This window comes from Dendropsophus ebraccatus, chromosome 8, assembly GCF_027789765.1.
Source record: "Dendropsophus ebraccatus isolate aDenEbr1 chromosome 8, aDenEbr1.pat, whole genome shotgun sequence".
In the NCBI taxonomy this organism is placed as follows: domain Eukaryota; kingdom Metazoa; phylum Chordata; class Amphibia; order Anura; family Hylidae; genus Dendropsophus; species Dendropsophus ebraccatus.
In genome coordinates this window covers 55,709,101-55,721,736 of record NC_091461.1, presented here as the reverse complement: position 1 = coordinate 55,721,736, position 12,636 = coordinate 55,709,101, and the positions used below count along the sequence as shown (strand labels likewise).

The following is a 12,636-nucleotide window of genomic DNA, read 5'->3' as shown; positions in this document are numbered from 1 at the left end:
AGTCCTTTTTGGGCTTTATGCATATTTCCCCCCATCCTGGTGGGGTACCATTAATTTCCAAGCAACATCAGTCACTGGTGGGTTGAGATGTGGTAAGGAAAAACCAAGGGACTGCAAAGCTGATGGTACCATGAATGGGATACTCCCAAAATGGGTGCCCGTATGTGTGTGTGGCAATAAAAACAGAAAAAGGTGACTCACAACGGTCGGCGCTGTCCCAAGAATCCAATTACAGTATGCAAAATAGGAAAAAGATGTTTTTATACTAAAAGCACAATGTTTACATCTTTTTCCTATATTGTGTAGTGTAATTGGATTCTTGGGACAGTGCCGATCATTGCGAGTACCATCACCTTTTTCTGTTTTTGTTGCTATTCATAGGGCTGCATCCAACTTCTTCAGCCACTGGTATTCATATGCCGAATGGTCGGACTCAAGCAAACTTCAGTTGCACTCATCTCTAAAAGTCACATTTATAAAAAGTGGTATTATAATGATATGTTTAAAGCGTAACTGTCATGTTTTTTTTTTATTGCAGAAATCAGTAGTATAAGCGATTTTAAGAAACTCTGTAATAGGTTTCATCAGCCAAAAAAAGCCTCCTTCTGTACTCAAGAAGCAATTTCCCAGCCTCCCCCCCTGACTTCTTATCTGTGCATTATCAGGCAAACACGTCTTCATTACAGAGAAGCCAGTGAAGACGGGTTCTGCTCTCTCCATTGTAAGCCTATGAAGAGGGGAGGGGCCGAGGGAGATGAGGGAGCAGGAAGAGGTGACATGAAGGTCAGCTGTTTGTAGACTCTCTGGGCACCTAAAACGCTAAATTCAGGTGTCAGAAAGGTCAGTGCTTATCTATGAACTTACTGAGAGAAGATTGCAGGGGGTTGTGCTTTGCAGAAATCCTCTGTGCTCAGTCACTCCTAACAGCCCCTCCCCTCTCCATAGCCACATAATGGAGACAGAAATCCTGCTTCATCTGATGTGAGGGGGGAGGCTGGGAGATTGGTTTTTCACTACAGAAGGAAACTCTTTTAGTACATAAAACCTATTACAGAGTTTCTTAAAATCGCTTGTACTATAGATATTTAATGTTTTCAGAAAAATGACCCTGAAATGACAGTTACGCTTTAAGGCATATAGAAGCAAAATATACACTTTTTCTTAAATATATATATATCTCATATAGACCACACACCTGCTGCCGCAGTACAAATACATCTTCTCTTAACGTCAGCTTCTTTTCTAATTCCCGTACAACTTTATCCTTGCTTTCTTGTATTTGATCCTGTGGACTAAACCGCACTAACTTTGAATTTTTCTTTGGTGTGCCAGCAAAAGGTCTAGAAGGAAAATGGTATACATTGAAGTGTGAAGTACCTGTGTGACCAGTGAATGAGGTTGTAAACAGGGCAGAGAAACCAGTTTGGATAAGGACATACAGGAATTTATTTAACCAGGCAGCAACTCATTCAGCAACTGTAATCTACTATCTAATGGATCACTATGGTATTTTCAAGACAATATGGAGATTTGCTACTACCAGAAACATTGGTGTTTAAATCTACAAAGCCAACACAGATTATATAGATTATAGTACTATAGTAAAACTTTGAGACCTAGGATATGACTAGGAGGAGTCTAAATGGAGTAGCTGCTCCATTCAAAGTCTATGACACTGACAGCTAAAGGAAAAAAGGATGATTGGGATCCCTTGTTCCTATTAATGGAGTGTCCAGCAGCCAGTCCCCACCATGCTAACATTTATGGAAAAGATTAACATTGCAAGTTGGGCTCTTCATGGCTCAAAACATGTTTTTCCAGCACATACCACAGATGGTAAATTGTATTGCAATTTTGGAGGAATTGTGGGGAATTAGGAGGCTAGGTCAACATACTTACCGTGTTCCTTAAAACATCCCTGAATTTTTTATGCAGTGTGGTAGGGTACATTACCCTGCTGAAAAAGGCCATTGCTGTTAGGGAATACGGTAGCCATGAAGGGGTATATGCATGGCCTGCAACAATATTTAGGCAGGTGTATGATTTTGGTAACATCCACATGATGTATAACCCAAGGTTATACACCACAACATTGACCATTGAACATCACACTTTCCATTTTTTAGACTTAATCTTAAATTTAAAAGCTTAAAATGCATAAAAAATGAACAGCATGCAGTTTGGAAGAATGAGGTAATCCTGGCCAGATGAGCTGGCTTATAATACTTTGTGTTTGAATTTGTATAAAAATGTATTGCATTCTCTCCATTGGAATGAATATGGGTAACAAAAACTGCACAGACAAGTGCAGTAATATCCTTCTTTGATTTATACCAGATTACTTTAAGGCTAGTTTCACAGGTACAGGATCGCACAAGACGGGGCTTTACATACTCGCAGCAGAATGAAAAATCTGCTGCAAGTATAAAACCTATAGAAAAATCCTATGCAAACCTATATAAAATGACACTACACAGGATCGCAGCGGATTTTGCTTTGGAACTCGCAGCATGAAATCCGCTGCGATCCTATAGATGTGAAACTAGCCTAAGGAATTTTCAAATTAAAAAGATGACTTATTGGCCACCTCCAACATTTTTGAGCCTGCTGCAGATGATTGGAAGAAAACAGCCAGATCAGCTGTCTTACACAATTTGCATAAGGCTGGGTTCACACTGCATTTTTGCAGTTCGTTTAACACATACGTTTTATGAAAATAAACAGATGCGAAAATGGATGCAGTTGTGTGCAATCCGTCTGGATCAGTTTTTACATTGACTTTCATTATAAAAAAAAAAAAAGACGGATCTTTTTTTGGGTGCTGCCCAATTTGTGCATATCCCTTTAATGTCAAAAGGAGATACACAAACTGCATAAGATAGCTGATTTAGCTTCCAAACCATGTCCAGTTTTGAACAGGAAGATTGGTATATAACTCATGGTATTCATACTTAAAGGTTTTGTCTTATGAAAACAGTATATTATTATCTGGATGAGCAAGGTCCACTGAAGCAGGAGATAGGTATTTCCTTTAGGCTGAGATATAAATAAAGCAGCATAAGGGGTTTCTGTTTAATTTATTTAACACTAACTACCTAATGGGGGTGAAGTACCTACCTCTTTGGTACATCACCTACATAATGTGATGGCAATTACCTACTGGGGGCATATACCTATTTTTGATATGGTGTCTCAGTTTATTTAACATTAGCCTTTTGGTTTACTTAAAACAGCCATCTGTAATTGTAAGACTGTATAAGTAAAGCTATACAGTTTTACAATTACATTACAACTACAAATGGCCATTTAAAGGCAACAATAAGGCTGACGTGTCCCTTGGTGAAAATCAGTTTGACATTCTTGACAATCAGAGAACACAGACTGGAATTGTTGTCACAAGAGTCTACTGATAGGCAGACTCAGCCACGGGCTCCAGGCTTGTATCTTTAGGCACTCAGAATTCAGCATGGACTTGACACATTAAAAACACCACAATTGCTCATGGACAGATTATATAGTCTCTCTATAGTGAGAAACGTAAAAATAGTAAACTTACGAGGCTGCGCTCTTTGGTAGACCCATTGAATTTGTTACTGTCGGGGTAGGGGTAGGTGGAAGTGAAGGAAGAACAGAACTAAGAAATGCAACAGGATTCTGAATCCGTGGTGGAGAAACAGGGATTGCAGGTACAGTTTGTGCTTGGAATTGGTTCCAACTGGGCTGTATAGTAGGTGCAATAGGTAATATGGATTCATTCACATTGTACTGAGGTTGTACAGAGGAGGATGAAGGAGATGAAAAAGAGGAAATATTGGAAGTACTTGGTGTGCTTACTGCCCACGGTCTTGTCTGAGAAACAGTGTTAATCGTAGAAGCTGGGTATGTATTGACTGAATCAGAACTTGTCAGGAACTGTTGCGGGCGAGAGAACATATAGGGTTGGGCAGCAGTAGAGGAATTTTGATTGGCAGGGCTTGAAAGGACATCTCTTGCCATCACATTAGGAGCTGACGGTTGAACTTGCTGCTCATTCATCACTTGATTATGAAGCTGCTGTAGTTTCATAGCATCTCTGTATACAGAATACAAATGTGATTCATCAAAATGGCTATAAAGACATCACTGTATACACAGACAATGGTTGACATTACAGATGTGATCTATTATGACTGCTGAGCATATAGCGAATGTAAATGACAACCACCTTCCCATGCAAAAAACATGTTGAGACAAAGCCGTGGCACTCCCTCTTCCTCATAGGCGGTATTAAAATGCATTTTAACCCCTCAAAACCACAGTAGACCTGGCTGTGAGGTGCGTACAGCCATTCTTGGAGCTCAGTAAGCACAAATGTGCTGATTGGTTTCCTTTAATGAGGTTATTCAGTATTAGAATAAACATTCTTATCATTTCAGAAACCATAGCACCCTTGTCTTCAGTTTGTGGGTGGTATTGTAGCTCATTTAGACTAAAGTAAATAGAGCTGAGTTGTAATACCACACATAATCTGAGGTCACCTGTGGCACACTTATTTTTAAAGAAAGCAGCTACTGTTTCCTGGACAGTTTCTGGCTGGATTCACACACCCCAGATCCGCAGCAGATACCATGGCGGGGCAGCGCACTGATTGGCTGAGCGGGACATTTGAGATTGAATAACTGTATCTCCAACAATATAAACATTTTATAAAGTAGCAAATTAAATATATATGTCCATATGTATTTTATTTTACACATGGTTGACACTCCATGGGCCATCCATGCCAACAGATCAGTAGTTTTGCGGTCAGCTGTTTGTGTGCAGGAGGTTTAAATGTATACAAATATTTGGAGATATGAACACTTTTGTAGCTTTATAGTGAGTGTATTGGAACATAACAACAGATATAAAGATTATGGGGGAGATTTATCAAACATGGTGTAAAGCATGGGTCTCAAACTCGCGGCCCGCGGGCCAACTGCGGCCCGCGGGACACAAGTTTGCGCCCCCCACCACTTTACTGCCCGGCGGCCCCCCTCCGCCGCCCGGCCCATTGATCGATCACTCTTGTGACCGCAAGCAGTGTTTTGCTTGCGGTCACAAGAGTCTGTGTTGGACGGCCCCCGGCTGATGCTGCCTCCCTGCGGGTGTCCCCGGGATTCCCGGCCAGCACGCGCACCAGGGAGCTGTGTGCGCAGCGGCTGTTGCTTCCGAGTCAGGGAGCGCTAACCTGGAAGTAACAGCCCGGCGCACACAGCTCCCTGGTGCGCGTGCTGCCCGGGAATCCCGGGGACACCCGCAGGGAGGCAGCATCAGCCGGGGGCCGTCCGTAAGAAGGGAGCTGCGACGTGGGATCGATGTGTTAGGTGAGTTGTTTTTTTGTTTTGCTCTTTATCTACTTTGCGGGGTACAAGATATGGGGACAACATCTACAAAGAGGGGGGGGGGGCATTTATTTGGGGGGAAAGATAAGGGAGGCATCTATATGGGGGAAAAGTTAAGAAGGGGGCAACATAAAAGAGGCATCTATCTGGGGGGAGATAAGGGAGGCAACATAAAGGAGGCATCTATATGGGGGGGAGATAAGGGAGGCAACATAAAGGAGGCATCTATATGGGGGGGAGATAAGGGGGGAAACATAAAGGAGGCATCTATATGGGGGGGAGATAAGGAGGCATCTATATGGGGGGGAGATAAGGGGGCAACATAAAGGAGGCATCTATATGGGGGGGAGATAAGGGGGGCAACATAAAGGAGGCATCTATATGGGGGGGGAGATAAGGGGAGCAATATAAAGGAGGCATCTATATGGGGGGAAATATAAGGAGGGGACTACATGGGGGCATCTACTATAGGGGGACTACACAGAGAGGGTCTCCCAAGGAGATGCACATGGGGTCATCTATATGGAAGACTGAGCAAGGGGCCATCTGTACACAGAGGGGGGCATATTCTATAAGGTGGATCACATAGAGTCAGCCTACCTACTAAATGAGGCTGTAAAGGGGCCAATACAGATGTGCAGTTAGTAGAGAGATGAGGATGGTGCCAGAGTGAGGAGCCTAATATGTTTCTCTGGTAGATTCTGTGGATTCGTGGCTCGAAGAAGTTCTCACAATGGCCCAGGAGAGAAGGAGAAGATGATGAAAAGGGAAGAACTACGATCAATGAAGACGTCCCCTGTGAGTCACCTGATGTAACTTTCATGTTCAGAAAGTTAAATGTTAAGGAACTGTCAATACAGACATTTGAATCTGAATAATAATAATTACATTTGATGACATTGGAATGTTTTTGTAAGAGCTTTTCTTGTGGAAACCCTGATGCGGCCCAGCCTCACCCAGACTCTACCTCCAGCGGCCCCCAGGTAAATTGAGTTTGAGACCCCTGGTGTAAAGTGAAACTGGCTCAGTTGCTCCTAGCAACCAACCAGATTCCACATTTCATTTTCCAAAGAGTCTGTGAGGAATCAAAGGTGGAATCTGATTGGTTGCTAGAGGCAACTGAGCCAGTTTCACTCTACACCAAGTTTTATAAATCTCCCACATGTGGATACATTGACACGTATTGTAACTTGGTGGAAAATTACACCTACCTGTAAATTACTCAAGTTCAGCTGGGAAATAAAAGAAAATGATGGAAACAAGTGGTCCTGACTGGAAAAAAAGATTGGAAGATTGGTGGAATCCATCTAGTCTGATCTCACAATATTTCCTTTGTATTTTAATCTTAGAACAGATATTGTGTATGCGTAACCCAGACATGCTGTAATGCACTTACTTAGGAGTTACCAACCACATCTGCTGAGTGTTTGTTCCATACTAGAGATGAGCAAATACGATTCGATCGAGATGGTATTCGATCGAATATTGCGGTATTCAAAAGATTCGAATACAATCGAGTAGACGAATACGTGGGAAACATTTGAAAGCCCTCCCATCGCACTTGGCGCTTTTTTTTTAAGCAAATCACCATGCAGGGAGGCAGTGAGGGACCCTGGGAGTACGCGCGCAGCGCGAAAACGGCATCTACCCTCATTGGGTGGCTAAACCACATGACCTCAAATATTTAAAGGGGTAGTGCGGCGCTAAACAATTATTCACTAAATAACAAACATTACAAAGTTATACAACTTTGTAATGTATGTTATGTTAGTGAATCGCCCCCCTTCCCCGTGTTTCCCCCCACCCACACCAGACCCGGAAGTGTAGTGCTCTATACATACCTGCCTCTGCCTATGATACACTATGTCTCTCCTACTTGACAAAGGGGCAATTTATGCCTTGAAACGCGTTGTTTATGAGACCATTAAAATTCATTGTTTTACTTCATTAAACCTGAAGCCGTGAAGCGCCGTCATTCTGGCTCCTGTGGTCCCCGCCTACCCCAAGGATCCGACACTTCATCTACCATTACAAAGTTGCATAACTTTGTAATGTGTGTTATTTAGTGAATAATTGTTTAGCGCCGCACTACCCCTTTAATAATTGACTTCCACCTCTCAACCGCAGATGCGCTTTCAACCTAGCCAGGGAGAGATCTTGAGTAGGGAGGTTTTAGTAGCCTTTTTTGGTTAGGCAGGCTTACTACTGAACTCAAAAGTCCTTTTCAGGGCTAAGATCCAGCGAAAAAGGTCATCTTTGAATCCAAAGCACTTCTCAGTGCTAAGACATAGATAATATAACAGCATCAGCATCAGTATTCATTCCAGTACCCTGTGTGTACAAGTGACTTATAGTGTCCCTGGTTTAGCCCACTAAGGGCACGTAAACGTTATACATATTGTGCCAGTTGCCCAGTAAAAGGCACGTGATACCTTATTGTGCCAGTTGCCCAGTAAAAGGCAAGTGATACCTATTGTGCCAGTTGCCCAGGAAAAGGCAAGTGATACCTATTGTGCCAGTTGCCCAGTAAAAGGCACGTGATACCTATTGTGCTAGTTGCCCAGTAAAAGGCAAATGATACCTATTGTGCCAGTTGCCCAGTAAAAGGCACATTATACCTATAGTGCCAGTTGCCTAATCTCTGCTCTGCTGCGGCCTAGCGTTCGTACAGCATAAGGCGTGATACTCGCGAATAACGTGATGCTCTACGAACGCACATTGGAATCATGTATGTAACACTGCGCACAAAATATGAAGGAAATGTGTGAATATTGCTGTAAACATTCGTAAAGCGTTCGCAAATATTTTTCCTTCGTAACTGAGGAGAGTGGCATTATACTGCGATTTTGGGGTGTTGGGTACACCCAGGCATGCTCCCCCTGATGTCACAGTGTCATTCCGGAGGTGTTGGCATCGTTTAGGGAGGTTTCATGGGGGACTTGGTGACCTCCAAGTGGTCGAATTTGGATTTCCAAGTGCCTCGAATTTTTTTCCCATAGACTATAATGGCATTGAATATTCGTTTGAATAGTCGAATATCAGTGCCTATTCGATTCGAATTCTCGAAATTCGAATATTTCACTACTCGCTCATCTCTGTTCCATACATCTACTACTATTTCAGTAAAATAATATATTCTCACTTGCTTCCAATCTTTGCTCAATTTAATAAAAAAAAAACCAAAACCAAATATTATGGCAGTGAATTCCTTGACATATATACGTTTATCATACAAAATGAAAATAATATGCTAGAAAACCTACTGTACTTACAGTTTTGGCTTTGCAAATACTGGTGGAGGCTCTTTCATAGATCCAGATAATGCTGAGTATGACTGACCATTTAACATATCCTGGTTATTTGATCCATAATTTCTTTCCCCCAGGACGCCTTCTTCAGATGATGATTCGCTTCCTTTGTCATCATCAGGCAAGTTAAAATGAACTCTTAGGCCAATTTTCGAGCTTGGTCTGGGCTCATTGTGGTTCACTAGAACCCCCTCTAGTTTAGGCTTTGGGGGTGGTTCCACTAAAATTGGTGGTGGTGTGGAGGGCAAAGGTTCCCTTTTAAAGGCATCTATATTGATTGTGCTTATAGTTAAGGGAGGTTTAGCAAGATTTTCTGTGGAACCTGGGTAAACAAAATAATAAATGACTTATATAAATAAATTTCTACTTAAAAGTAGCAAATTTTCAATTTTTTTGCAATTTTGAAATAATAATAACAACATTTCTTTTTCATTATGCATGCGCAAATACAGCAAATCCTAGCTAAAATGTTATACCTTGTATTGCAACTTATTAAAAGGGCCCTATATAGGACATGTGGCTACTTCCACGTACATCAGCTGTTATAATAAATAAATGCATAAGTAGCTGCAGAAATGTTTTGCCGAATGTGGGTAAATTATTTTTGTATTAAATGTAATTTAAATATACTCTGACTTTCTTTAAAGTACAGCCAAGATGACAAATTAGGTGCAGGCATGGGGGTATGGTAACTTAAAGGGGTAGTGCGGCGCTAAGAAATTATTCACAAAATAACACACATTACAAAGTTATACCACTTTGTATTGTATGTTATGTATGTGAATCGCCCCCTTCCCCGTGTTTCCCCACCCCCGCACGTGGACCCGGAAGTGTATTGTACCATTCATACCTGACACGCGTCGTCCTCAATCCCGATCTTCTGTCAACGACGTAATCTTCGGGAGGCCGGCCGAATCGCTGCAGCCGTCCCTGATGCCGGCCCCCTCTGCCGCGTCATTGGCTGCTCAGCCGCAATTGGCTGAGCATAACTGTGCTCAGCCAATCGCGGCTGAGCAGCTGATGATGCGTCCGTGTCATTAGCTGCTCAGCCGCGATTGGCTGAGCACAATTATGGTCAGCCAATCGCAGCTGGGCAGCCGATGACGCGGCAGAGGGGGGCCGGCATCAGGGACGGCTGCAGTGATTCGGCCGGCCTCCCGAAGATTACGTTGTTGACAGAAGATCGGGGTCGGGGACGACGCGCGTCAGGTATGAATGGTACACTACACTTCCGGGTCCACGTGCGGGGATGAGGGAACACGGGGAAGGGGGCGATTCACATACATAACATACAATACAAAGTTGTATAACCTTGTAATGTGTGTTATTTTGTGAATAATTTCTTAGCGCCGCACTACCCCTTTAATTAAAAGCTCAAAAAGTTCTAATTACCTGTCCCCATGCCCCCGCAGCACTGCCTTACCAATCCCTGACCCCCCACCGGGCTCCTGGACTTCCCACTCTTGAAACATCATGACCCGGGGGCAGGAATGCCTATTCAGCCAGTCAGTGACTGGGGTGGGATACCAATGCAGTCACTGACTGGCTGAGCCGGTTTGTGGCGACTTTGGAACAAGGGAGATACTGGAGCCCAGTGGTGGTCAGTAGCTCTGTGACGCAGCACTGCGGGCAATGGGGACAGGTACGTAGAGCTTCTTTATTATATTCCCCCACCCCCTGCCTGCAAATATTTTGGCCAGAGTTCCACTTTGAGGCTGGGTTCACACTATGTATATTTGAGGCTGTATTTGGTCCTCATGTCAGGTCCTCATAGCAACCAAAACCAGGAGTGGATTGAAAACACAGAAAGGATCTGTCCACACAATGGTGAAATTGAGTGGATGGCCGCCATATAACAGTAAATAACGGCCATTATTTCAATATAACAGCCGTTGTTTTAAAATAACAGCAAATATTTGCCATTAAATGACGGCCATCCACTCAATTACAACATTATGTGAACAGATCCTTTCTGTGTTTTCACTCCACTCCTTGTTTTGGTTGCTATACAGCCTCACAAATACAGCCTCAAATATACATAGTGTGAACCCAGCCTAAAAAGGACAATGTGTAGTGTGCTATACCATTCTAATTCTACTGCTACTTACCTTTCACAGTCAAATAGGCGGTGCTAGAAGTGGTGCCATACTTGTTACTTGCTGTACATGTAAACATGCCAGAATCTTCAGAAAAGACTTCTGCAATAACTAAAGTGCATATCTCTTCTGTTAAATGAAACAGAAATATCATTTATAACTACATGTGCAAATTTGCTAGCATAAATATGCAATATTTTACAGCGCTAAACTTTGCAAGTCTGCTGTCATCTTCACAAGCTGGCCCCCTTCAGCCCTACAATATATAAGGAAAGTATGCAGTATGTTTTCTGCACTCAGTACCCTATGACGGCAAAGTGAAAACTTATCTTATTGAAAAGGAAAAACTAAACTATTGCATAAGTATTCACGCCCTTTACTCAGTACATAGTTAAAGCCCCTTTACCACAGGTGGACTTCAATGTAGGTGTAGAAACATCTCAAATAAATCAAGTAAAGTGGAAGGCCTCAAAGCTAACTTTCAAGTGGCATAGCAAAGGATCTAAATATTTATGTCTATGCAGAATTTTAGTTTTTTTTCTTTGTAGTAAATTTGTAAAAATGTTTTTACATTCTTATTATTGGGTACTTAGTGCAGATAATGGAAAACTTGATTTTTTTAATGTTAGCACAAGGCCTCAACATGTGAAAAAGTAAAAGGGTGTGAAGACTTTCTGAAGGCACTGTATGTTTAGATTCATAAACCCTGTGATATTTAGCACATGAAGTGTCCCAAGACAGCGTAACACAATAAGGTACTTTATACTCATAGCTTTACACTTACCAGGTTCAGCCATAGATCGAGGCTCTAGAAGAAAATAAGAACAAGAATTGAGTTCAGCTTTGTGAATTTAGCCAATTTTTTTGGTAATCAAGTAACGTTGACCCACCTACTAACATGAGATTATAAAACGTCAACATATTTGTATATTCTAACTTCGAGATTCAGTAACCACAAACCATAGAGCAGCTTCATGATACTACAACATACTTCAGAAATGTGTTATTTTAGATGTATGTAACTTATATCCCTACTTCTGCATCTGATACAACTATTAAAGGGGTTGTCCGGCGATAAAAAATTATTCACAGAATAACACACATTACAAAGTTATACAACTTTGTAATGTATGTTATGTCTGTGAATGGCCCCCTTCCCCGTGTCCCACCACCCCCACCCGTGTACCTGGAAGTGTGGTGCGCTATACATTACCTGTCACGTGCCGACCACGGTCTCCGATCCTCAGCAGTGACGTCTTCTTCGGGAGGCCAGCGGATCTTCCCGAGTGCCGGCCGCCCTCTGCAGCGTCATCCGAAGCTCAGCCGCGTGGCCGCGTCATCAGCCGCTCAGCCGCGATTGGCTGAGCACAGTTATGCTCAGCCAATCGCGGCTGAGCTTCGGATGACGCTGCAGAGGGTGGCCGGCACTCGGGAAGATCCGCTGGCCTCCCGAAGAAGACGTCACTGCTGAGGATCGGAGACCGTGGTCGGCACGTGACAGGTAATGTATAGCGCACCACACTTCCGGGTACACGGGTGGGGGTGGTGGGACACGGGGAAGGGGGCCATTCACAGACATAACATACATTACAAAGTTGTATAACTTTGTAATGTGTGTTATTCTGTGAATAATTTTTTATCGCCGGACAACCCCTTTAAAACTAATTCTATAAGGACTTCAGTAAAATACTTTATGGCAGACTTGCTACTCTCAGCCAGTATGAAGATGAGTGATATTTATCACAGTGGCTTGTGCTGTTTAATACATTTAGTGCAACCTGCTACAAATGTTGTAGACTCTTTTCCTTTACCATTGTAGGTATCTCCTATAGAGCATGAGCAAACATGCTTGTTTGAGCTCGCTATTCG

The 12,636-nt window shown here is 42.7% G+C and overlaps 1 protein-coding gene across 1 annotated transcript in view; it reads right to left on the bottom strand.

Moving 5' to 3' along the window:
* Positions 1-12,636, bottom strand: part of MYPN (myopalladin) — a 116,748-nt gene that overhangs the window by 11,275 nt on the left and 92,837 nt on the right. The window contains exons 9-13 of the mRNA XM_069980415.1: positions 11,552-11,575; positions 10,780-10,896; positions 8,636-8,993; positions 3,557-4,072; positions 1,211-1,340 (exon numbers count right to left, since the gene is read on the bottom strand). Of these exons, the coding sequence (XP_069836516.1) occupies positions 1,211-1,340; positions 3,557-4,072; positions 8,636-8,993; positions 10,780-10,896; positions 11,552-11,575 (1,145 nt within the window). The remainder of the gene's footprint in view (positions 1-1,210; positions 1,341-3,556; positions 4,073-8,635; positions 8,994-10,779; positions 10,897-11,551; positions 11,576-12,636) is intronic.